Below are 27,430 nucleotides of genomic sequence, written 5' to 3'. Positions count from 1 at the left end.
AAGGTGGTACAAGAACCTGAAAACTCACATGCAGCAGTTCGGGAACAGCTTCTTCCCCTCTGACATGCCATGTTTTTAAACAGTCCATCATTCCTTTTATTGCACTTCTTATTTATGGCTGTAATTTATAGTAACTTCATGCCCTTAGCAACAAATTTCACGTCATATAAGTCAGTGATAATAAGCCTGACATATCTGCAGACTCTTACCCACATTGCAAGAAAGATTATGGACGTGGAACAAATTGTGCAGCTATTTCAAACAGTTAGCACAGGCACAACGGACCGATCCTTCATCGGGGACCCCTGCCACCCAGGTCACGCTCTCTTCTCACCGCTGCCATCAGGAAGGTGGTAGAGGAGCCTCAGGACCCACACCACCAGGTTCAGGAATAGTTATCACCCCTCAACCAACAGGCTCTTGTTCCCGAGTGGATAACTTCGTTCGCTGTATCACTGAACTGTTCCCACAACTTACGGACTCACTTTCGAGGAGTCTTCATCTCATGTTCTCAAGACTTATTTATTATTTATTGTTATTTTCTTTTGTATTTGCAGAGTTTGTTGCCTTTTACACAGTGGTTATTCGTCTGTCCTGTGTGCAGTCTTTCAGTGATTCTATTGTGTTTCTTGGATTTACTGTGAACCCCCGCAAGAATAATGGATCTCAGGGTGGTCTATGGTGACATATATGTACTTTGATAATAAATTTACTTTGAACAGTCTTTGGAACAACATGATTCTCCATTACTGCAAGGATCCAGTGCTCAAATACACTCACTCTAAGATGGTGAAGAAGTCCATCGTCTCTGGGCTAGAAGCTTTGTTCCAGTAAGTAATCAATGCATCTATAAAATAAACATGTAATTATGCATTATTCCCTCAACCATTGTAAGAATAAGATTCAAAACCTCCACTAATTCCAGGTGACTTCTAGCCCATGACTGCTTGAGACGGTAGAGCATTTGGGATGGCACTTCACATCTCAAAGCCATTTTCTGAGGGTACAGAGGATCCAAGCGTAACATCAGGGGAGTAGACCACCTCACATACCACCCACCCACCCTTCCCCTGCAGCCTGCTCCATCGGTGTCAGTGGAAGGATTTGCAGTGGCCCACAGAAAAGGAGCAGAGAAACCAGTCATCCTCCAGCCAAACTGCCTCAGAAGGAGGAGAAAGGAATGTAAAAGCTACAGTAGAACCAGAGGTAGGCCATTCAGCCCCTTGATTCTGTCCTACCATTTGAAAAATATCATGCCTCATCTTTTATACCGCTAACTCCTAATGTCCACTTTTCCTTAAGATATAGTTTTAATTACTTATAATGAAGGTATAACTCTACAATTGTTGTGATATAAAATGATTTTGCCATTGAAAATGTATTTATTTATCTACTGAGGCAGCGCATAACGGTCTACCGGCCAGCAACCCCCAGTTTAACCCTAGCCTGGTCACAGGACAATTTACAATGACCAATTAACCTACCAACTGGTACATCTTTGGACTGTGGAGGGAAACCGGAGCATCTGGGAGAACCCAGTTGATCAGAGGGAGAATGTGCAAACTCCAGCCAGACAACACCTGAGGTCGGGATCGAACCTGGTCTCGGACACCTGTGAGGCAGTGTCTCGACCAGCTGCACAGCTGTGCTGCCTCTTCCTCCTCTGACTGGTTGATTTTCCGGGAAGAGGAAGGTAAATTTGTTTAATCCATTCTAGTGGTGTAAATCCGGAGAATCCGGACACCGCATCGGAAAGTCTCTGCTTCCTTCTCTCCAAGCCCATTATGTCGTCTCAGAGGAGAGGTGCCCAGAGCTGCTTACCGTGTTCCTGAAGTGGTTCAACAACAGCTTCGTACTGCCTCTGGATCTCCTTTACCCAATGCAATTACTTCACTGCGCACTGAGAACTACAGACACCCAGTGTGCATTTCATGAGGGGCACCTGTAAATCTGCTCACTAGTGCAAACTAGGGGCCTTCTCCATTAACCCTTTCAGTCCGACCGTCGTGCTGGCTGAACTCCACTGCATTCCAGGGCCGACCATTCAATGCCACACCCAGGGTTGGCCACTTCAGACAGGCCGGACTGGTTTCCAATGGATTACTGACTCCTTGCTGAGATGATGCAGAACTTTTTCCACACAAAGGGTGGTCTCAATGTGGGATGAGCTGAGGCAGCTACAATAACAACTTCAAAGAGGCAGCTGGACAGGTCCATGGATTGGGAATGTTTGGAATGTTATGGGCCAAAGAGAACGAGCTTAGGTGGGAGATCTAAATCATCTTGGGCCAGTTGGTCTGAAAGGCCTGTTCCAGAGCTATACAACTCTAGCAAAAATCCCCTCAGTCATTCCATCCATCCTAGTTCTCATAGCAACAAGGGAAAGGAGGCACTTGTCCACTGCTGGGTGCTGGGTGCTTGGGTGGGTTTCGGGTGCTGGCAGCTTACCCTCAGACATGCTCTTCAACACGTGCAGGAAGCACATGAGCAGACTCCTGATCTCCGCCTGCTCCAGCTTGTCACAGCGCACAATGCAGCTCCCGACACAACCGTGGCTCTGAGAGAGATGGATACACCGGTGAAAATTCGTTCCCGTCGGCAAAGGGCAGAGCAATTTTCAAAGCAAGCGTCATTTCTCAAACAGGAGGCTGTTTTAACACCTCGCTGGCTGTGGTGAGCTGCTGAACAGATTCGTTCTCAATGAATAGAAGGATCAACCCACACCTTCATACAACATTGGTAGAACCACCAAGCCATGCAATAATCAGTACGTTGTTGTATGATGACACAAGCAAAATTTATCTCCTGCCTATCAGACTTGCAAAAACTCATCTCAGACCATAAGTCAGGAGCAACTGGGCCTTTCACCCCATTGAATCTTCTCCAGCATTCAATAAAGCAGCAACCCCATTCTCCTGCCTTGTCCCTGTAACCCTTAATCCCCTTAAGAACCAAGAACCTATCAATTGCTGATCAATCACAGGAAAGAAATCAGTCATCCTTACCCACCTGATCTCGATGTGACTCCAGACCCGCCAGGCTAGATAACACTTAACTACTCTACTCCACCACTGCTTGACCCGGGAACAATTATGAACTGGGAGTAAGTGTCGACATTGCCAGCAACATCCACTTCTTGTGAATTAACTAAAAAGTGTGCAGGGATGAGGGGTTCGATAAAATACCAGATGAGTCACCATGGGGGCTTAGTTGGGGGAACTAGTTTGGACAGGAGGAAGGGAGGGACAGCTTTAGCACAGGTATATGGAGGAATTTAAGGTGGGGGGTTATATGGGAGGCACGGTTTGAGGGTCGGCACAACATTGTGGGCCGAAGGGCCTGTATTGTGCTGTATGTTCTATGTTTAGGAAAGAGATTCCTCAGTTTGAGCCTCAAAAAGAGGTGCAGTCACCAGTGGTAGAACTTTGAATTTAGAGGATGATCAAAAGTTTAGAACTGGAAGGGAACAGAAGGCACGTGGGGTCAAAGGTGGAAGAGAGATACAGATAATTTAAGTGAGTGGGCAAGGGTCTGGCAGATGGAGTACAATGTTGGTAAATGTGAGGTCATCCGCTTTGGAAGGAAAAATGGAAGAGCAGATTTAAATGGTGAAATATTGCAGCAAGCTGCTGTGCAGAGGGACTTGGGAGTGCTTGCGCATGAATTACAAAGGGTTGGTTTGCAGTGCAGCAGGCTATCAAGAAGGCAAATGGGATGCTGGCCTTCATTGCTCGAGGGATTGAATTTAAGAGCAGGGAGGTTATGCTGCAACTGTACAGGTACTGGTGAGCCACATCTGGAGTATTGCGTGTAGTTCTGTTCTCCTTACTTGAAGAAGGATATACTGGCTTTGGAGGTGGTGCAGAGGAGGTTCACTAGGTTGATTCCAGAGACGAAGAGGATTAAACTATGAGGAGAGATTCAGTCGCCTGGGACTGTGCTCCCTGGAATTCCAAAGAATGAGAGGAGATCTTATGGAAACATATAAAATTATGAAAGGGATAGATAAGATAGAGGCAGGAAAGTTGTTTCCACTGATGGGTGGGACTAGAACTAGGGGGCATAGCCTCAAGATTTGGGGGAGTAGATTTGGGACAAAGATGAAGAGGAACTGCTTTTTTCAGAGAGAGGTGAATCGGTGGAGTTCTCTGCCAATGAAGGAGTGGAGGCTACCTTAGTAAATATATTTAAGACAAGGTTGGATAAAGTTTTGCACAGTAGGGGAATTAAGGGTTATGGGGAAAAGGCAGGTAAGTGGAGATGAGTCCATGGCCAGATCAGCCATGATCTTATTGAATGGCAGAGCAGGCTCGATAGGATGTGACAACAAGATTAGAATTGCATTGGAGTAGGCATCGATGAGCCAAGACCAAAGTGTGGCTTCCAAAGTGGAATTCTCTTGGGGAAATCTGACCATTCCTGCAACACGAGATTTATGGCCCATTCCCCACCCCACCCCATTGCCCTTGTGGAGATGGGTGAGCTGTCACCTTGATCAACTGCAATGCACGTGGTGAAGGTGCTCCCAACGCTGTAGGAGCGGGAGTTCCACTCAGCACAGATTTCATTGGGTAATGTGAAACTGTGACGCTGAACTGCAGTGTGCTGTACCATTCTACATCCTCCTTTAGTCAGAATAAATGGAGGATAAAATACTTCTAACCATTAGAATTATCACTGAGGATCAGCTAAGCATCAGCCCATCCCTCACTGATTTCAGTCCTTAGCTGTACAACACGATGGTACCAGGCTGAGTTTTTACCACTGACATGATGTGCTGGGAGAACTTATAATTAACGTGATTGCACAGCCACGCTCACACCCATCTCCTGCACCGAAAGCCAAAGGCCACACAACAAAGCAAGACAATGATTAACAGTGATGCAAGCATTGTTCTTACCAACTCCACCTCAGTGACTGAACGAGCTGACTTGACCGGGAGTAGGGTGGGGGGGGGTCTGTTCAGTGCATCTCAAGGGGGTAATGCTGATGTGAGGGGCACTTTTGTTTTTACACCGAGTGTCTGGAGTAGATTACCGAGGGTAGTGGTGGAAGTTGGAAGTTTAGAAGGCTTGGTGATAGATGCACGAGTAGAAAGGGAATGGAGGGATAGGAGGAGACATTTAGTATAAATTGGCATGAAGATCGGTACAATATTTTAGGCCGAATGGCCTGTCAGGAACTGTACTGCTTTACATTCTAATGATTTGGTTTTAAATGGCTGAAAACAACCCGCAACATTATTTCAAGGAATTCCAAGCCTGGCTACGGAAAGAGTTGGGTTGGGCAGGGCATGGGGCGAGCAACACAATTCTGTAAAAACACAGAGCTACGGAAACTCCAAAGACCTCACCCCTGCGAAAGGAAGGGCCTTCATCGAGAAGACGTATGAAGTCATGTGATGGAAGGTACAAGCCCATGGAAGCCACAGGGCTGATAAACCTTCTGTGACCCAGCAGAATGGGCCAGGACAGAGGACTCCGGTGAGATGCTGCAGGAGGAAACTGGACCCCAGTGAGAGGCTTAAGTAAATAATTAAGTTTCATAAGGGAAGGACGTTATGGAGACAGTGTATTTGAGATTCACTACCTATAATACGGCAATTGTTACATCAGGCACTTTCTAAAGTCACAAACTGGTTGGAGTTGCTACTAACAGTTTATTTCACTCAGAGCGTCCAATATACAAGAGTTAAGTACTTCAAGGAGTGGGAGAGACAGGGCAGCATGCAGAATCCTCTCCGGAAGGGCTGGGACGGACAAAACAGAAAAATCCATGGTAACACAGTTCCTCCGTGCCGACTTTGAACTTTCCTCAGCCTCCTGGTTAGTCTGCTTAGCCAAAGCGGAGTGCCTCCTGACAAGCCTCTCTCTCTGTTAGTACAAAGAAGAAGGTGACGTGGTCAGGTTCAAAATGAAAGTCGGGCAAGACCAACGTAAACGGGCAGGCTTTAGTGCGGTCACGAGTGTCAGCCGCGGTGGATGAGGTGCAAGCCCTTCCGCCACAACAGTCACTTCATCAATCACCCGCTTAAGCTTTGAGACAGCAGAAGCTGGAAACCTGGGGCAACACAAGATCGACTGGAGAAGAGACTGCAGCTAACGGAAGTAAGAAGCAATGCCCACAGGGGCTGGAGGAACTCAATGGGTCAGGGAGCATCTGGGGAGGGAAAAGGACAGTCGAGACCCTTCAGCTGGACTGGAAAGAGGGGAGGTAACCAGTATAAAGAGGTGGGGGAAAGTGGTGGAGCACGGGCTGGTGGGTGATGGGAGAGAGGGAATAACGTTAGAAGCTGGGAGGTGATAGGTGGAAGTGACGAAGTGCTGATGAAGATGGAATTTGATAAGAGAGGACAGAGGAGCATGGAATAAAGGGAGGACTTGGATGGGGAACTGGTGAGAGAAGTGTGTGGGGGATGGACAGATAGAGAGGGTAGGGACAGGAGGAGGGGAAATCACTTTTGTGCGTTGTTGAAGAAACCAAGGTGTTTTTAGACCCAAAATGTCGACAGTTCCCTTCCTCCCATAGATGCTGCTTGGCCTGCTAAGTTCCTCCAGCAGATTGTCTGCTGCGCCCCTTTCAGTGTGCTGGGAAGGGTTAGGCTGGCACTGAGCAGCACAACGATGTGGAAGTGGTTTCTGCTCAATGTCTCCTGCTCTGACCGTGAACGGTTACAGATGTGGGGCTGCATTCCTTCATGCTCAATTGTTCACGCAGATTCTCTGAGTGTCAGGTTCCGAAATGAACCAGGCTCCCTTGGTACGTCTCAACCTGACCTGTCAATTCCCAGTGTGAGCCCAGTTCAGCGAGCCTCCGCTCCGATCGTGATCCTGAAATCTCCCGGGTGAAGGGCACATTGGCCAAGGACCTCTGCTGCAAATTCCATGCCGTCTAAGATCTGGAAAAACCACTAAATCGAAAGGCAAACCACTGCAGAGACTACTGGGAGATGCTGAGCACCAGCAAACTCTGGGCCAACTGGTGGGACACAACACAACCAACAGATGGGTCCTGTCGAAAAGCTTAATCGCTAAAGATTAAAGACCTTAAAGATTAGCTTTATCAATCACACGTACATGGAAAGAACGAAACATACAGTGAAATGCGGCAACAACCAACACAGTCCGAAGATGTGCTAGAGGCAGGCTGCAAGTGTTGCTGGATTTCTGGCACCAATATAGCACGTCCACATCTTACTAATCCACAGATCTTTAGAACGTGGGAGGAAACTGGAGAACCCAAAGGAAAACCACGCAGTCACAGGGAGAATGTACAAACTCCTTAACAGAGGCAGAACTGAACTTGGGTCACTAGTGCTGTAAAACATTCCGCAACTGTTATGCTGCCATACCACTTGGAAACACTGAAGTTTGGCATTACTTGAAAGAGAGAAATTACCTTATCCAGGGAGTTGCTCTTCTCGGCGTTTCGTTCAGGAAGACTGGTGCCAGAGTCCGTGCTTATCAGGGAGCCCCTGGAATCAGCGTGTCTCACAGCGTTGATGGACGGGGTAGAGGACCCATGTGGAGAAGCTGTGGATGGATACAAAACTCACGCTACTTGGTCTGCAAGAATGACCCCAGGAACTAAACTTTTAATGTATGAGGACCGTTTGATACCTCTGGGCCTGTACTCCCTGGAGTTCAGAAGGATGGGGGGAGAATTTTACTGAAACCTACTGGATACAGAAAGGCATGGGCAGAGTGGACATCAAGCAACACACATCAAAGTTGTTGGTGAACGCAGCAGGCCAGGCAGCATCTGTAGGAAGAGGTGCAGTCGATGTTTCAGGCCGAGACCCTTCGTCAGGACTAACTGAAGGAAGAGTGAGTAAGGGATTTGAAAGCTGGAGGGGGAGGGGGAGATCCAAAATGATAGGAGAAGACAGGAGGGGGAGGGATGGAGCCGAGAGCTGGACAGGTGATAGGCAAAAGGGGATACGAGAGGATCATGGGACAGGAGGTCCAGGAAGAAAGACAAAGGGGGGGGGGACCTAGAGGATGGGCAAGAGGTATATTCAGAGGGACAGAGGGAGAAAAAGGAGAGTGAGAGAAAGAGTGGATATCAAGATGAGTTTCTATCAGTGGAGAATCTAGAATCTGAGGACACAGCCTCAGAGTAAAGCAACATCCCTTACTAATGAAGATGAGGAGGAATTTTTTTTCAGCCCGACAGTGGTGAATCGCTGGATTTTGTTGCCCCCGAGGGCTGTGGAAGCCCAGTCATTGGATGCATTTAAGGCAAAGATCAGTAGTTCTTGGTTGATGTGGGGGTTTAGGGCTACGGAGAGAGAGCGGGAGAATGGATTTGAAAAAAAATTAGACATGATTGAAAGGCAGAGCAGACGACAGGCCTAACGGCCTAATTCTGCTCCTACCCTCTGATCCCATGAACCTCCACTGTTGCCAAATTATGCACAGTAAGCTCCAATAAACTATCATGCAAATGATGTTTGAGCGAAGTTGGCTGAAGTCCATGCATTGAACTCTGAAGAAAAGCAGGGAAGTATTCCCAGTGCAAAGGATCCCAGAGGGGTAGAAGAGATTTTGGTCTAAGTTCTTATCCCAAAGCACCCCCCCCACCCCCCACTACTTCACTGAAAGACCGAAAGTCTCCCCTGGATTTTGACGCCTCAGACTTTGAATTCACAAGCTTCAGACCCCGAGTTTGGAGTCCGACCACCCCCCCCACCAACCCCCACAAGGACTTGAGTGTGGTGATGCAGAGTTAATCCGCTCCACAGGTCACTCTGCTCTCAAGCACTGAAATAAAACAAACTGCCAAAGCTGGAAACCTGAAGCAAAACAGAAAATGCTGGAAAGACTCGGTAGGTCAGGCAGCATCCGTGGAGGGAGAGAAACAGGTTCAATGTTTCAGGGTAAAGACCCCTGTATCTGCTCCTTACCTGTACCGGAAATGACTCCGAAAACATCCCTGTGGATGCTGCTATCCAGTGAGTTTCCAGACCTCTGAGGTGTGGTGGTGCCTGTCCCTGTCTGTAAGATGTGCAGAGGATCTTCCTTCCTCCCCTGGGTGGAAATACAAGATTAGCTCATCTCTCCTCTCCCTGTACCCTTTCCTCCCCTCTTCCCACCTTTCCCTGTGCATCTGTAAAAACCAGGAGCTCTCCCTACCTTCCCCCAGCTCCAATGGATGAATATCAAACAGCATCCTTATCACCATTCCTTTCCCCACAGACGCTGCTCAACCAGTTGAGCATTTTCAGTCCCAATTCAATTTTATCCGTCAGTAATCCAAACTCGGTGAAGCCAAACAGGTGACTCCAGAAGTTAATCAGAGATAGAACCAGCACATACAAAATGATGGAGTAACTCAGCAGGTCAGGCAGTATCAATGGAAATGAATAAATGTCGGTTTTTTGGGATGAGACCCTTCTTTAGGACTGAGAAGGAAGGGGGAAGAATACCAGAATAAAAAGGTGGGGGGAAGGGAAGGAGGCTAATTTGAAGCTGATAGGTGAGGCCAGGTGGGTGGGAAAGGTCAAGGGCTGGAGAAGAAAGAATCTGACAGGAGAGGAGAGCAGATCATAGGGGAAAGGGAAGGAGCAGGGGACCCAGGGAGATAGAACCTTAAAAAAAATTTAGGTCACCCACTTCTCTCAAGCCCTACGGACACAAACTGCAACCTTCAGTTACCAAACGGACTAAACTTCAGGAGATTTCATCCCTAACATCTCTAGCTGTCTTTCAGACCTTTCTGAAACTCTCCTCTTTGATCAAGCTTTAGGTCTTTTGCCCTAAAATCTCATAACATGGCTCGGAGTCAACTTTTCTCGACCTTCTTGGAACATTTTATCATGTTAAGGGGACTCCCTCTGCAATTGGACCCTCGACTTCCAAAACCGGAAGACCACAATCTGTGTGGATTGGTGATAACATCTCGTCCTTGCTGACGATCAACACCGGAACACCTCAGGGGTGTGTGCTCAGCCCACTGCTCTACTCTCTCTATATCCATGGCTGTGTGGCTAGACATAGCTCAAATACCATCAATAAATTTGCTGATGATACAACCATTGTTGGTAGAATCTCGGGTGGTGATGAGAGGGCATGCAGGAGCGAGATATGCCAACTAGTGGGGTGGTGTCGCAGCAACAACCTGGCACTCAACATCAGTAAGACGAAAGAACTGATTGTGGACTTCAGGAAGGGTAAGACGAAGGAACACATACCAATCCTCATAGAGGGATCAGAAGTGGAGAGAGTGAGCAGCTTCAAGTTCCTGGGTGTCAAGATCTCTGAGGATCTAACCTGGTCCCAACATATCGATGCAGTTATAAAGAAGGCAAGACAGCGGCTATACTTCATTAGGAGTTTGAAGAGATTTGGGATGTCAACAAAAACACTCAAAAACTTCTACAGATGTACCTTGGAGAACATTCTGACAGGCTGCATCACTGTCTGGTATGGGGGGGCTACTGCACAGGACCGAAAGAAGCTGCAGAGGGTCGTGAATTTAGTCAGCTCCATCTTGGGTACTACCCTACAAAGTACCCAGGACATCTCCAAGGAGCAGTGTTTCAGAAAGGCAGCATCCATTATTAAGGACCCACAGCACCCAGGGCATGCCTTTTTCTCACTGTTTCAGAAACAGTTTCTTTCCCTCTGCCATCCGATTCCTGAATGGACATTGAACCCTTGGACACTACCTCACTTTTTTGATATATATTATTTTTGTTTCTGCATGATTTTTAATCTATTCATTATACATATACTATAATTGATTTACTTATTTATTTTTTAGTTTTTCTTCTTCTTCTATATTATGTATTGCATTGAACTGTTGCTGCTGTTAAAAAATTTCATGACACATGCCAGCGACAATAAACCCAATTCTGATTCTGACTTTGTAAATGAGGTACTCTGAATTGTCCATATGGAAACTCCACCTCCCAAACCTAACACCTCTCCCACCCAGAAGGACGGGGACAGCAGGCACAGGGGAACACCAGCACCTTCAGGTTCCCCTCCAGGTTCCCACCATCCTGACTTAGAACCAGATCAATGACTCCTTCATCATTGTTGGCTCTGAATCCTGGTACTCTCTCCTCAACAGCTCTGTGGGAGCAGCTTCACCACAATGACAAGGTCAAGGGCTCACTTGAACTTTCTCAGTGGGTAATTATACCCTAAGACCACAAGACATAGGAGCAGAATTAGGCCATTTGGCCCATTGAGTCTGCTCTGCCATTTCATAATGGCTGATCTTTTTTCCCTCTCAGCCTCACTCTCCTGCCTTTTCCCCTTATCTATCCATGCCCTGACCAGTCAAGAATCTATCAACCTTTGCCTTAAATTCCACAGATTCACCACCCGCTGGCTCAAGAAATTCCTCCTCATTTCCACTCTAAAAGGATGCCCCTCTCTTCTGAGGCTGTCCCCTCTGGTCTTAGACTCCACCCACCATAGGAAACATGCTCTCCACATCTACTCTATCGAGGTCTTTGAACATTCGATAGGTTTCAAAGAGGTCACCCCTCATTCTTCAGAATTCCAGTGAGTACAGGCCCAGAGTCATCAAACTCTCTTCACATGACAAGCCTTTCAATCCTACAATCATTTTTATGAACCTCCTCTGAACCCGCTCTGAACCAGCACATCCTTTCTTAGATACGGGGCCCAAAACTGCTCACAATACTCTAAGTGAGGTCTCACCGATGCTTTATAAAGCCTCAGCATTACATCCTTGCCTTTTTTTTAAGGGAATAGCAATAATCAGCACAGCAACTAATGAGATTCTGTGCATCATCTTGTGCTTTGTACAGGTGAACCTGAGTTTTGCTCATTTCCTCTCAATAACTTCTTTTATCTTTATAATTTCATAGTTACTCTGTTCTTACTCCTGCACTTTCAGACAGCTTTCTGCAGCATCAAGGCTTTGATATCTGGCAATAATTATTACTTTTTCTAATCTTATGCCAGCCCATTAATTGCTCAATGCCAATGGATCAGAGGTCGGGTGTCCCATCACCATTTGTAGAAATATATTTCATGTGAACCCCCGTTATTGCTTCTTTGAATATTTCACTGTGCATATCTTTAAGCAGAATTTTTCAACAAATCTTAAGTGAATCAAACCTCAGGCTTGTGAAACTGGGTTTACCTCAGCTGAGAAAGTCCACTCCTGCTTCACTTTCTTCTTTTCCATTAACGATATTAAATGTAATTGATTGATAGAACATAGAGATCTACAGCACATTACAGGCCCTTCGGCCCACAATGTTGTGCTGACCATGTAACCTACTCTAGAAACTGCCTCTATTTTTCTAAGCTCCATGTACCTATCTAAGAGTCTTTTAAAAGACCCTATTGTATCCCCCTCCACCACCATCACTGGCAGCCCTCTCCATGCACCTACCACTCTTTGTGTGAAAAACTTACCTGACATCCCCTCTGTACCTATTTCCAAGCACCTTAAAACTATGCCCCTTCGTTTTAGGCATCTCAGCCCTGGGAAAAAGTCTCTGGCTATCCACACAATCAATGCCTCTCATCATCTTATACACCTCTGTCAGGTCACCTCTCATCCTCTGTCGCTCCAAGGAGAAAAGGCCAAGTTCACTCAACCTACTCTCATAAGGCATGCTCCCCAATCCAGGCAACATCCTTGTAAAATTGAATGATGATTGTTATTCCCATAACGCTCCCTCTCAGCCGCCCAGCTTCACTTCCTAACCAATTCATGACCATCGATTTTATTGTTCCGTTCACAAGGAATGCGTTGAAGGATTCCCAAGCTGTACCACTCCTCATGAGACTGAAGCCAGATTTAGGAGCTTCAGGCTGCAAAGTTATCTCCCGACTGTGAACACTAACAGGTAAAAGACACTACTCACATTGATGGGCTGGCTGATCGGGAACGGTGAGCAGTCTTTGACGTTTATACGTTGGACGTTGTCCAGGAGAAGCCCAAACAGTGGCAAGTACAACGTGGCAATCCTGGCTTGCTGGCCCTGTGGGGAGATGGATTTTCCAGTCAGCAATCCATTGGTTAAGTCAGTAGTACCTGCAATCGTGGTGCACACATAGCACACAATAAAATCACTCTACAACATTTACACCCTGGTTTGCAAACATCACTGGGGAACTTCCATAAGATATTGGAGCAGAATTAGACCAATTGGCCCAACAAGTTTGCTTTCGATCATGGCTGAATCTATTTTCCCTCTCCACCCATTTTCCTGTCTGCTCCCTGTAGCCTTTAATCAAGAACCTATCAACCTTCACTTTAAGTAAACCCACTGACTTGGCCTCCACAGCAATGAATTCCACGGATTCACCACTATCTGGTGCACCATTAAGACAGCTGTGTGTGTGACAAAGGATTGTTTGTCTCAATGTTTTGGCAGACTTGACAGTTCCAGAAGATTGTGATCTTACACTAAGTTCCATAGTGCAAGTGAGTGAGCATCACCAATGACCTGCCCTGGTCCAACCACATACAGTACAGCCAGTCAACAAAATTCACCAGCACCTCAACTTCCTCCAAGGGTTAAAGAAATGTGGTACGTCCCCATCGACCCTTCCAGGTTTTTATCAGTGTACCACAGAAAGCATCTTATCCAGATGCATTACAGCTTGGAAAGGCAACTGCTCTGCCAGTGACTGCAAGGCACTGCAGAGAGCTATGGACACAGCTCAGCTCATCACGGACACCGACCTCCCCTCCATGGACTCTTCTCGTTGCCTCAGTAAAGCAGCCAGCATAATCAGAGACCCCATCCAGTCTACAACTTCTCTCTCCCCCATGCTCCATCGGGCAGAATATACAAAAGCCTGAAATAACATACCACCAGGTTCAAGGATAGTTTTAAGACTATTAAATGGGTTTCCTTGTACAATAAGATGGATTCACAATCTACCTTGTTATGATCTTGCACCTTACTGTCTGTCTGCACAGTACTTTTTCTGTAGCAGTTGCACTTTATTTGTGGAACGGACTCGATGGGCCAAGTGGCCTAATTTTGCTCCTATCTCTTATGGACTTTATTGTACATTCTGTTACTGTTTTACTTTGTTCTGCCTCAAATGCACTATGTAATGAATTGTTCTCTGTGAAGCATGCAAGACAAGCTTTTCACTTGACAAGTGACAACAATAACTCCAATTAAATGGGGACATTCGGCGATTCCTGTGGGGTGTGGTGAACCAGCTCTTGGCTTTACATGGCCAGCAGGCAGAAGATGGGGGCACGTTCTTCCATCCCAGCCGAGTAAGTCAGCGTGATCATTCTGCTCACGGTGGATTTTAAAACAGCTGCAGTATTAAACTATTCCACCAGGGGGTGACATTGAGCTGTGGAACAACACTAAATCAAACCCAACACTGTGCATGGACAGGTGATGCCTTCCAGCAGAAGCAGCCATCTTTAAAAACACAACCTCAGATTCATCCTGGATTCAGGGAAGCCTGCAGCATTGAATGTCACTTGGTCTCTGCAGCCCTCTGCCCTATACCTCTTACCCAACAACCGTGGAAATTTTCCATGTAACGTTTTTACCAGTGCCCTGAGGTGGCAAAACCTCATTCCATCCCCCTCACCAGAAAAGTCTTAAGACATTGATTGGAACTCTGCACACCTTACTCATGTATCGGTCATCGAAGGTGTGCTTAATCATCAAGCTCTTCAGCACACTGATGGCCATCTGACGCACGTCTCTGTATTCCTGTAGGGCGCTGCCGACCTCCCTCAGGAGGAGTCCAACCAGGAAGTGGTTTTTGCAGAAGTCGTCCGTCAAGGTGAAGTCAAACTGCAAGTCTGAAAGTTCACAGACAGAGGGTTAAACAGTGACAGACCTGATTCTGCCTGTGTGTGGTGGAATGGAGGATTGCCCTCCATTACAAAATGCATGCTCTGGGTTATTGATTCGAATCAATCAAACATGGTGCATCACACCGCACGTCCTAGCCTCTCTACTCCTTCAACACACACAAAATGCTGGTGGAACGCAGCAGGCCAGGCAGCATCTCTAGGAAGAGGTACAGTTGACGTTTCGGGCCGAGACCCTTCGTCAGGACTAACTGAAAGAAGAGCTAGTAAGAGCTAGAAAAGTGGGAGGGGGAGGGGGAGATCCAAAATGATAGGAGAAGACAGGAGGGGGACGGATTGAGCCAAGAGCTGGACGGGTGATAGGCAAAAGGGATACGAGGCTGGAGAAGGGAGAGGATCATGGGACTGGAGGCCTAGGGAGAGAGAAAGGGGGAGGGGAGCACCAGAGGAAGATGGAGAGCAGGCAAGGAGTTACAGTGAGAAGGACAGAGAGAGAAAAAGAGAGACAGAAAGGGGAAATAAATAAATAAATAAATAAATAAGGGATGGGGTATGAAGGGGAAGAGAGGCATTAACAGAAGTTAGAGAAGTCAATGTTCATGGCATCAGGTTGGAGGCTACACATATGGAATGTAAGATGTTGTTCCTCCAACCTGAGTGTGGCTTCATCTTGACAGTAGAGGAGGCCGTGGATAGGCATATCAGAATGGAAATGGGACATGGAATTAAAATGTGTGGCCACTGGGAGATGCTGCTTTCTCTGGCGGACAGAACGTAGGTGTTCAACGAAACGGTCTCCCAGCCTGTGTCGGGTCTCACCAATATATAGAAGGCCGCACCGGGAGCACCGGATGCAGTATATCACCCAAGCTGACTCACAGGTGAAGTATCACCTCACCTGGAATGACTGTCTGGGGCCTGAATGGTGGTGAGGGAGGAAGTGTAAGGGCAGGTGTAGCACTTGTTCCACTTACAAGGATAAGTGCCGGGAAGGAGATCGGTGGGAAGGGGTGGGGGGGAGGAATCGACAAGGGAGTCACGTAGGGAGCGATCCCTGTGGAATGCAGAGAGAGGGGGGTGAGGGAAAGGTGTGCTTAGTGGTGGGATCCCGTTGGAGGTAGTGGAAGTTACGGAGAATTATATGCTGGGCCCGGAGGCTGGTGGGGTGGTAGATGAGGATAAGGGAAACCCTATTCCTAGTGGGGTGACAGGAGGATGGAGTGAGAGCAGATGTGTGTGAAATAGGAGAGAGACGGTTGAGAGCAGAGTTGATGGTGGAGGAAGGGAAACCCCTTTCTTTAAAAAAAGGAAGACATCCCCTTTGTCAAGATGAAGCCACACTCAGGTTGGAGGAACAATACATATTCCGTCTGGGTAGCCTCCAACCTGATGGCATGAATATTAACTTCTCTAACTTCTGTTAATGCCCCTCCTCCCCTTCTTACCCCATCTCTTATTTATTTATTTATCCCCCCCCCTTCTCTCTCTCTTTTTTCTCCTTCTGACCCTCTCACTATAACTCCTTGCCTGCTCTCCATCTTCCTCTGGTGCTCCCCTCCCCCTTTCTTTCTCCCTAGGCCTCCTGTCCCAGCTCTTAGCTCTATTCCTCCCCCTCCTGTCTTCTCCTATCATTTCTGATCAATAGACAATAGACACACCCTGGTCCCCTCCCCCTTTCTTTCTCCCTAGGTCCCCCGTCCCATGATCCTCTCCCTTCTCCAGCCTCATATCCCTTTTTCCAATCAACTTTCCAGCTCTTGGCTCCATCCCTCCACCTCCTGTCTTCTCCTATCATTTCGGATCTCCCTCCCCATCCCACTTTCAAACCTCTTACTATCTCTTCTTTCAGTTAGTCCTGACGAAGGGTCTCGGCCCGAAATGTCAACTGTACCTCTTCCTATAGATGCTGCCTGGCCTGCTGCGTTCACCAGCATTTTTTGTGTGTGTTGCTTGAATTTCCAGCATCTGCAGATTTCCTTGTGTTTGCGTTTTTAAACTTTCCACTCCTTGTTGGGTTTCAGGAGCTACGTCCCAACCCGTTCCCGCCTCATTCAACCGGGATCTGTATTCTTGGAAAGAGCATTGCCGTCAAGCAGCGCATCATCCCTCCACCCTCCCCACAGGGCTTTGGCTTTGAGGCCAAGCACTAAACCACCCAATCCTGCTCCTTACCCGGAAAGGCGAAGGAATGAGGAAGGGCAGGGTTTCAAAGGTATGCCTTCTAGGTGGGTGAGGGAAGGTCAGCCGATACTGGAGCCAGCCATTCAGTCCAGCGGGCCTGTGATATCCCACCAGCCCCACCTTCCCAGCTGCTCTCCCCCACAACTCCACACATTCCCACCTTTCCCAGTAGCTCACTGATCCTTCTCCAGAGTGTACAGGCTGAATCTATTTTCACTATATTCCTGACTATAGGCCCTGAAGGGGTCTTGCCTGTTGGGCGAGGAGTGGCAGCAAAAAACAAAATTCCCAACCTGCTGGAGGAATACTTGGAGGGGCAGACAGCATCTATGGGGTGGGGTGGGGGGGGGGGAGAGGTTGTGGAGAATTGATAGTCTAAGTTCTGTGTTTAGACCACCTGACACTGGCTCTTTCCCCTTGCACGCTCAGACCTGATGCAGGGTCTCACTCCAAAACACTGACCATCCCTCCATCTCCATGGATGCTGCCTGACCCACTGAGTTCCTCATGCCCTTTGTGCGTTGCTCCCGATTCCAGCATCTGTCTTGTGTCTCCGGTAGTGAAGAGTCTGCTGGCTGGGAGAACTTCGAACGAGAGCTCAACATTAAGAATAAAGGGTTTGCCAGTTGAGGCAGAGACAAAGCAAATCTTTTCCCTCCGCGGGCGGCGAGCCTTTGGAACACTCTCCCTCCCGTAGGTAGCGGAAGCAGAGTCACTGAGTACGGGTAGGGCAGAGGGGCAGGTGAAGGTCATGAGCAACAGGCAGGGGCTGTGCAGATCCATCATGAAATGGGGCTTGAGGGGCCGTGCACGTTCTCCCCGTGACAGCGTGGGGTTCCACTGGCTGGCAGGTTAACTGGTCATTGTAAACAATCCTATGATTAGGCTAGGGTTAAATCGAGGGCAGCTGGGCAGTGAAGCCTGAAGGGTTAATAGGGGCCTGGTCCGCTCTGTATCAAAATAAATAAATTCTATTACGTTGCTTGTATTTACTGTGACTGCCCGCAATAAAATGAATCTCAGGGTTGTATACGGTGACATACATGTACTTTGATGACAAATTTACTTTGAACTTCAAACTTTATTTCTGTATTTAATCTGGATCTGGAACTGTATTAGATTTTATGATATGGAACTAGGAATTTTACCTCTCCCGGTGACAACGTTAAAAAGGATAAACTACCACTCAAAGGGTCTGGATGGACTAAGCATGTGGGAAACTGCAGGGGCAAACAGGATGCAAAGGGAAGGAGGTTGGCAAAGGCGAGCTGGGAGGAGTGTTTGAATGCGGCAAACTGCAGGGATCAGGAACACTGTACCTGAATCAGCAGTGGGAGCCAATCCCACAGGAACCTTTGAAAGGAAGCTGGAAAACACTGGAACTGGGGGGATGTGGAGAGAGAGGCTGTCATTACCAGGGAAAAACCCTTTTGGTTCCTTGATACTATTTTGGGGAGGAAGTTTGCCCTTGCTACTTGGTACAGCCCAGGTAGTTGGCTTGCTCTTGTAGTTGGATAAAATCACTGTCACTAAAGAGATAGTGATGAGCAAACTAGAGGGCCTGAAGGTAGATAAGTCCCCTGGTCCTGATGGGATGCATCCCAGGGTGCCGAGGGAATTGGCTGACGTTATATTAGATGCATTGGTAATCATTTACCAAAATTCTCCAGAGTCTGGGCAGGTCCTGGCGGACTGGAAGACAGCAAATGTCACGCCACTTTTTAAAAAAGGATGTAGGCAAAAGATGGGCAACTATAGGCCAGTTAGCTTAACTTTAGTGGGGAAAATGCTTGAAGCTGTCATTAAGGAAGAAATAGCGAAACATTTAGAAAGGAGTGGTTCCATTAGACAGATGCAGCATGGACTCAGAAAGGGCAGGTCCTGTTTGACAAACTAACTGGAATTCTTTGAGGACATAATGAATGCAGTGGATAGAGGGGAATAGGTGGATGTCATATACTTGGATTTCCAGAAGGCCTTGGATCAGGTGCCACACAAAAGACTTATAAGTAAGATCTGGATGCATGGAGTTGGAGGAAGTGTATTGGCATGGATAATGGATTGGTTAACCAATAGAAGGCAGAGAGTTGGTATAAATGGGTGTTTCTCCGGTTGGCAGTCAGTGGTGAGTGGGGTGCCGCAGGGGTTTGTGCTGGGCCCACAGCTGTTTAACATTTACATTGATCGCAGCTGTTTACCATTTACGTTGATGATTTGGAAGAGGGGACTGAGTGTAGCGTAGCAAAATTTGCTGATGACACTAAACTGAGTGGAAAAGCAAATGGTACAGAAGATGTGGAGAGTCTGTGGAGGGATATAGATAGGTTAAATGAGTGGGCCAAGGTCTGGCAGGTGGAATGCAACGTTGGCGAGATCATCCACTTTGGAAGGAATAATAGAAGAGCAGATTATTATTTAAATGGTGAAAGATTGCAGCATGCTGTTGTGCAGAGGGACTTGGGAGTACTTGTGCATGTATCGCAAAAAGTTGGCTTGCAGGTACAACAGGTTATTAAGAAGGCAAATGGAATGATGGCCTTCATTGCTAAAGGGATTGAATTCAAGAGCAGGGACGTCATGCTGCAACTATACAGGGTACTGGTGAGGCCACACCTGGAGTACTGTGTGTGGTTCTAGTCTCCATACTTGAGGAAGGATATACTGGCTTTGGAGGCAGTGGAGAGGAGGTTCACCAGCGTGATTCCAGGGACGAAGGGGTTAACCTATGAGGAGAGATTGAGTCGCCTGGGACTATACTCTCTGGAATTCAGAAGAATGAGAGGGGATCTTATAGAAACATACAAAATTTTGAAAGGGATAGCTAAGATAGAAGTAGAAAAGTCATTTCCATTGGTAGGTGAGACTAGAACTAGGGGACATTGCCTCAAGATTCAGGGGACAAGATTTAGGATGGAGATGAGGAGAAATTGTTTTTCCCAGAGAGTGGTGAATCTGTGGAATTCTCTGCCCAGGGAAGCAGTTGAGGCTTCTTCACTAAATATATTTAAGATACAGTTATAGATAGATGTTTACATAGTAAGGAAATTAAGGGTTATGGGTAAAAGGCAGGTAGATGGATCTGAGTTTACGGACAGATCAGCCATGATCTTATTGAATGGTGGGGCAGGCTCGATGGGCCGGATGGCCTACTCCTGCTCCTATTTCTTATGTTCTTATGCTCCTGCCCCCTGGAGACATGGGAGGAAGAGAGGCCGCAACCATCGACCTTGAGGGAGATATCCATATCTCAGAAAGGAGTAAAAAAGGCGGACCCCTCAATTGCAACAGACGTTGAGATTTGCCGCACAGAAGGAAGCCTCTCAGGCCAGTTTACCACAATTGGCTTTCCCAGTTCTCAGTGCAGCCTACAGATCATGGTATTCATTCAATGTCTCTCCCTTCCTCCCATCACCGAGTTCTAGACCCCAATATTGCTTTCTCAACTCCCCTCCAGCTCTCCCTGTCAACCAACTCCAACCTGGACCCGTTCCTCTGCCAGCTACTAACCCCTCCACTCAGCAGGCAAGCTCTTTCCTATCGGCACAAGAGATTCTCCAGATGCTGGAAATCCAGAGCAACGCACACACAAAATGCTGGAGGGACTCAGTGGACGGGAATGAACAGCGCCCATTCTGGGCTACGTCCTTTCATCAGGAAGGGGGCTGAAGCCTCTCCTCTGATTCCCTGTCCCCCTCCAACTGCACACAGTGCTCCAGCTTTTTTATACAATCCTAGTCACGCCTCCCCGCTCATGGAGAGGGGAAAAGAAATTTATCTTGGCAAATGTTGCGACATGAGAGCATTTCCCCATTCTGCCAACCTCGCCGCTGACAGTGTCGCAAAGAATCCGATCGTTTTCTTACGGAGAAAACGTGTCTCTCTCAGTTTGCCACTGGAGCTCAGCAAGAAAGCAACCCCATGAATCTACTCGTAGAGTCAGTTCTTACAAAGGCACAGCTCCCAACACAATGAAACAATTCACTTGAGATCTTTCACTCAGATCCTTGAAGGAAGTCTGGCATCTTGCAACAGCGTTGCTGCTAAGTTACGGCGCGGTGCACTTCTATCACCATACACAGGGGGGAGAAATCATGCCAGGATTTAACAAGTCAAACTATAGAACCAGCATGAAGGGAAACAGGACTTTTAATGCTGCTTTGGGTCAACTAATCTGTTTATATCACCATTGAAGCTCCAGTATGCAACCGCCCTGGTTTCAGAAACCACATCTTTAAGTTTAAAAAATAATGCAAAGGTATTCAAAGCTAATTGCAAGGTGAAATTCTTCTAAGCTAAAGCAAGATAAGCAAGCTATGAGAAACCCATACTGAAAATAACAAGGCCATTGTGAAAGCAAACCAGGATTTAGTGCTCAATTCCAAGCAAGGGAATTAAACAGCGTGGGTGTCTGCACGACTTGTGTGGGCCTTGGTCACGTCTTGTGCATTTTGAGGTATCAGAACGAACCAGAATACATTGCAGCCATCGAAATGCAGGCGCTGTTGCTTTACAGGAAGGGCAGCACCCAACTTGTGCACAGCAAGCTCCCATGCAAGCCATGTGGACCAGGTGGTTTTGGGATTACCCAGGGCTGACCACTGAAGTGCAGGACAAATGGAAGAGTGGGCTGAGATGACTGTCAGAGAGCTGGTGTAGGTCTACCCCATCATGGCCAGCCTCACTCGGTTAAAAGCATTAGCAGTTGAATTCCAAGGCTGTGAAATCTTCAGGAGAGGCTGTCACATGCACCCAGGAAGTCCGATTTAAAATCAGCATCATCCGGATGCACGAGTCAACACCCGGGAACCAGGAGCAGAGTGAACCACGTCACCGCAGATGAACGGTGTGGTGAAACGGACTTCAAATTTCTGAAAGGAGTAAAATCAGGAGTTTTGCAAATGGGATGGGCAATGGACAAGGGGGAAATGGATCACAAAGAGAGCTTTCTCAGCAACACGTGACCTTTCGGCTTCACGAGGTCAATCCCAGGTCAAGGAAGGATGTGGAACCACTTTGTGATCCATTTTCTCCTCGTCCATTGCCCATGCCGTTTGCAAAACTTCTGATTTTACTCCCTTCACGAATTTGAAATCCATTTCACTCTGCTCTTCGTTCCCGAGTGTTGACTCATGGATCCGGATGATGCTGATTTTAAATCGGACTTCCTGGGTGCGTGTGACAACCTTTCCTGAAGATTTCACAGCCTTGGAATTCAACGGCTAATGCCTTTACCCATCTAGAACAGCATGCAAGAGGCATAAACAAAGGAAAGGTACACAGCCCTGGGCACAGAAAGCCAGCGTGTGGGGATGAGGGCTGTGTCACCCAGCTCAGCAGATGGGAGGCGAAAGGATCAGGGTGCTCTGGGTCACGAGAGGTCAATTAAACTGAGCAGCCAATCAGCATGCGAGGAGATTGCATTGCCATAAGCAGGAACAGCGTGTGGTCCTGAGCCATTCCCCAAATGGTCCATCGCAACTGCCCATGTAAACGCACCTGCCCCGTCCTTCCAATGTCCAAGGTAGTGACCCTTTGGGCACCCTACCTCGCACCCAAGGGAGATGGGGGGAGGAGGGCTTGATCAGCAAAGGTATCTAAGAAAGCAGATCAATGTTTGAAAGCTGGGGAAGTCCTAGATCTTGAGGGGACGGGCAGGGGAATGAGACCTCAGGCAGATCAGCCAGGATTGGTGGGGCAGGCACACGAGGGAGAGTGGCCTGCTCCCAGTCCAATACTTTGATAACGGTCAGTCAGTGGAACCAGGCAAGAGGCATAAACAAAGGAAGAGGTACACAGCCCTGGACATAGAAAGCCAGCCTCCCATCTGTCCTCACACCTCCAATCAGCGTTGGGCATCCCACCTCTCCCCCAACGCAATGGGCTGGAAGTCACAGCCTGGTCCCACATCCAGAGGTGCAGCGGAAAGGGGCAAAGGTGCCCGTTTGAACCGGGAACTCCCTCACGATGACGGGTAAAGCCGCTGCCTCACAGCTCCAGAGACCCGAGTTCGATCCCAATATGGAGTGTGAAGTCAGGGCATCGCGGTGATGAACATGCTGTGTGAACAATGGCAGGGGCGCAAGAGCAGAGTTTTTGGAGGTCAGACCCAATTTTTAAGCCTTCTGTCCCCCAGGATTTGCTGAATTAGGAAGCAAAAGACCTGGAAAATCCAAACGTCACAGGCTGTAACATCAGCAGGACCCGAGATCGCAGTGCTTTTTTTTCCCCCAAGGTGCCCAGAAGCAACTGGGGAAACAGTGCCAATTTACAAATAAAAGTGGTAAATACGATGATGCTGAAAATGCTCTTTGGGATGAAAAGGTTATGGTCACAGAATAAAAACACACATCGAACACACGTGTGATTCTGTTACTATAAAACCAAATGAATGATCATTCATTCTCCGTAGGCCAGGAGGCTCCTTTCACACCCTCTCACCTCCCCTCTGGCTGAAGGTTAGAGTTTCAGCCAAGTTCATTCACTCCAATTGGATCCAAATGTTCTTTGTCAAATATGGCTCAACCTTCTCACAATAGTCCAACTCTCATTAAATTGAAGAAAAATAACTATGAACACAAATTAAAATTGCAAAGTACATTATTTACACTTGGAGTGGATTGGGGCAGGGAAACAGGTTGTCCATCCTCTGTTCACCCAAGTCTGTCCTGCCTGAAGCAACAACACAGCCCTTCATCCCCTTCCACATTTACACAGCCTATCCCTGAAGGAATAATGGAGGCCGTCTAATCTTGGTGAACAAATGGAAGCTGGTTAACTACCTGATAGGGTTCTAGGGAGAGGGCAGATGTGTGAGGGTCCCTTACACAGAGTCAGCACAAACCCAACCACTGAATGGCCTCCCTCCTAACAATCTTCAACAACTTTTGAAAGAAAGTTGGACAGAAACATGGATTAAAAAATTAAGGTTATTGATCAAACAGAGGCAAATGGGACTCGCTCAGATGGGGCATCTCACTTGGCATGCACCATGTTTCAATGCTGCATGGCTCTGTGCATCTTTCTGTGATTCTTTCAATTCTATCTTTGCTACTTCCCAAAGTCTCTCATTTCACCTCCTTCCCAATCTTTGTACAGATTGGTTTCTACCCAATTTCTCATTTGAATTAATGAGCGAACATCTCACTACTGGTTGCCATTGGCTTTGTCTTCATTTATCGAGGAACCTGAACTGAACTGAACAGAATACGACCAGACTCCTGGTTTGATATTTGATATTCTATGTGTTGTGTGCGCTCGCTTTTTACTGTTTGCGCAATTAGTTCTTTTTTTGCACATTGGGCATTTGATATTTTCCACGAGGATAAATCTCAGAGTTGTATTCTGCCTATATACTTTGAAAATAACATACTTTGAATCTTTGAGTTTTCTCTCCCTCTGTCCTCTCCAAACCAGCTCAGAACCAGCTCTTCTTTCCCAAAGTACTTCACCCCGTTCAATCTTCTCCGAAAGAAGCTTCCACACCTGGTATTGTCCTTGAGAAACTTCTCCTTCCTCCAATGTTGCCACATTGCATTCAAAACCGTGCTCAATATTCCAGCTGCAGTTCAGTCATGGTTTAGACCATAACACCATGAGAGCAGAATTAGGCCATTTGGCCCATCAGGTCTGGTCCACCATTCAATCATAGCTGGTCCTTTTCTTTTCCCCTGCTCAGCCCCATTCCTCAGCCTTCTCCTTGTAACCTTTGATGCTGTGTCTAATCAAGAACCTATCAAGTTCTACCTTACGACCTGGCCTACACAGCTGCCTGTGGTAATAAATTCCACAATTTATGACTAAAGAAATTTCTTCGCATCTGTTTTAAATGGATGCCCTTCTATCCTGAGTCTGTGCTTTCTTGTCCTACATTCCTCTGCCATGGGAAACATCCTTTCCACATCCACTCTGTTTAGGCCTTTCAACATTCGAAAGGTTTCAAGGAGATCCCCCCTCATCCTTCTGAATTCTAGCGACTACAGACCCACAGCTACCAACATTCCGCGGATGATAACCCTTTCATTCCCGGAATCATCCTTGTGAACCTCCTCTGAAACCTCTCTAAATCCAGCACATCTTTTCTTAGATGAGGACCCCCAACCATTCACAACACTCAAGGTGAGGCCTTACCAGTGCCTTACAAAGCCTCAGCGTCACATCCCTGCTCTTGTATTCTAAACCTCTTGAAATGAATGCTAACACTGCATTTACCTTCCTCACCACCGACTCAACCTGCAAGTTAACCTTTGCGGTGTTCTGCACAAGGACTCACAAGTCCCTTTGTTTCTCAGATTTTTGGATTTTCTACCCATTTACAAAATTTATTTCTACTACCAAAGTGCATGACCATGCATTTTCCAACATTGTATTTCATTTACCACTTTCGTGCCCATTCTCCTAATCTGTCTGCCCTTCTGCATCCTACCTGTTTCCTCAACACTATCTGTCCCTCCACCAATCTTCGTATCATTTGCAAACTCGACAACAAAACCATCTATTCCATCATCTGAATCATTGATATACAGCATAAAAAGAGGTCTCAACACCGACTACTGCGAAACACCACTAGCCAACCAAAAAAGGATCTTTTTATTCCCACTCGCTGCCTCCTACCAATCAGCCAGTGCTCTAGCCATGCCAGAAACTTTCCTGTAATACTGTGGGCTCTTAACTTGGTATATGCAGCCTCAGGTGTGGCACCTTGTCAAAAGCATTCTGAAAGTCCAAATATATAACATCTACTACACCCCCTTTATCTATCCTGCTTGTAATCTCCTCAAAGAATTCCAACAGGTTCATCAGGCCAGACTTTCCCTTAAGGAAACCATGCCAACTTTGTCCTATCTTGTCCTGTATCACCAAGTACTCCATAACCTCATCCTTAACATCTTCCCAACCACTGAGATCAGGTTAACTGGTCTATAATTTCCTTTCAGCTGCCTTTCTCCTTTATTAAGGAAGAACAAATTTAGTATAAGTTTATGAAAACCTCCCTACTTCATACTTCTAACCCAGGACCTGCTTATTAATATGCATCATTCATTTTTAATATTTTATTCATTGACACAACTTGAACACATCTAGCAAGGCTGGTACTGAGTATTCAGACCCAACAGCTTCTACAACTGGGAGGCATGGCTTGTTGGAGCATTTTCACTGGAGTCCAGAATCATACAAACCAGGGGAGAAGGCAAGAGATTGGGGCCAAGAAGGAAAATGGATCAGTCATGATGAAATGACGGAAAAGACATGATGGGCCAAATGGCTTAATTCTGCTCCTATAGCTTATCGTACCAAGGGCCTTCTTCCCCACCCTCTCTAAATAGTTCCTTTCCCCCTCAGCTTTGAGAAAAATAGAATACGTGAATTATTGTGAAAAGGCAAAGTTTCAATGATGAAGTATCGGCCAAACGTTTGCTTAGATCTGCTAGCTCTCTGGGGCAATAAAATAAATGGGATACCGCTATTGATTTGCTGAGTCATACACAGATCAGTAATTAAGACTGTAATTTATTATTAAAGTCATCTTTGGATTTTTTTATGATTTATATTTTCAGTGTCAATGGAAATAAAACTGCAAATTCAAAACAAACCATCCAGAGGAGAGAGTTGAGTGTGTAATTAGTGACCTGGCAAAGGTGCAGAGGTTAAGTAATAAGCAAGCACAATATGCCAAACCTACCTACAGAGGCAGAACATGACTCCACACTTGGCGAAAGAAATGCTGATTAATAAAGAATAAAGTAGAGAAAAACCACAAAAAGAATGAAGCAATTGTTTGCAAGAAGCAATATATTTTAAAAATTGTCAAATGGAAGTTAAAAATCAAAGCTCAACAGTTCAGTGACAATCAGCAATCCACAGCAATTCACAAGAGACTGAGAAGAATTACCTTGGTATCTCTGAACCCTGCCTTTCCCAAAAGGCATAGGCAAGTTGAGGGGAATGAAGTGTTCGTGGTTGCAAATTACCCGAAGAAATTCAAACTTCAGCTCAAAGAGTGTCTGAAATAGAACAGTACATTCAGACAGCCGGGAAGATGAAGGCGTGTGCTGTACTCAGGTCTCTGGTACCGGGAGGCAGCGGCTCTACCACTGAGAAGCTGAGTTTGGGCTGCTCAATCTCAGCTTCAGCATTTCAGTCCCATCCCACGTACAACAGAGGACCAAGATTTATACCACTATATAAGTTTCTAAATTAATCTCTGACTAATCATGCAAACTGAGGTAAAAGGGTAGAGGAGCCTATAACGAGGGGGCTTAATGTGGGAGAGGAAACTGACGCATATTTTTTTAAAAATTAAAAATGTGTTTAATATTTCAGAATTATGCAATCATGATATGGTGTAGTTGAAATATTTCCTCTAATGTTGGTGCTGAATGCAATGTCTGCTAATTGAACTCATAGTGTCAACTCAGAGTAACACAGCACAGAAACAGGCCCTTCAGCCCATCAGATCTAA

General features: G+C 46.7%; 1 protein-coding gene across 7 annotated transcripts in view; it reads right to left on the bottom strand.

The window, feature by feature from the left end:
• LOC134346774 (dedicator of cytokinesis protein 9-like) overlaps positions 1-27,430 on the bottom strand; it is a 365,134-nt gene that overhangs the window by 69,734 nt on the left and 267,970 nt on the right. For 5 of the 7 annotated variants that reach the window (XM_063048402.1, XM_063048406.1, XM_063048404.1 and 2 more), the window contains exons 30-37: positions 26,861-26,972; positions 14,600-14,778; positions 12,857-12,973; positions 8,906-9,029; positions 7,399-7,532; positions 5,700-5,873; positions 2,449-2,557; positions 781-847 (exon numbers count right to left, since the gene is read on the bottom strand). In XM_063048402.1, the coding sequence (XP_062904472.1) occupies positions 781-847; positions 2,449-2,557; positions 5,700-5,873; positions 7,399-7,532; positions 8,906-9,029; positions 12,857-12,973; positions 14,600-14,778; positions 26,861-26,972 (1,016 nt within the window). The remainder of the gene's footprint in view (positions 1-780; positions 848-2,448; positions 2,558-5,699; positions 5,874-7,398; positions 7,533-8,905; positions 9,030-12,856; positions 12,974-14,599; positions 14,779-26,860; positions 26,973-27,430) is intronic. The other 2 variants (XM_063048405.1, XM_063048403.1) reach the window with 1 other exon arrangement.

Source organism: Mobula hypostoma, chromosome 5, assembly GCF_963921235.1.
Source record: "Mobula hypostoma chromosome 5, sMobHyp1.1, whole genome shotgun sequence".
Taxonomy (NCBI): domain Eukaryota; kingdom Metazoa; phylum Chordata; class Chondrichthyes; order Myliobatiformes; family Myliobatidae; genus Mobula; species Mobula hypostoma.
The sequence above is the reverse complement of the archived record's forward strand: the minus strand, read 5'-3'. Positions and strand labels throughout refer to the sequence as shown.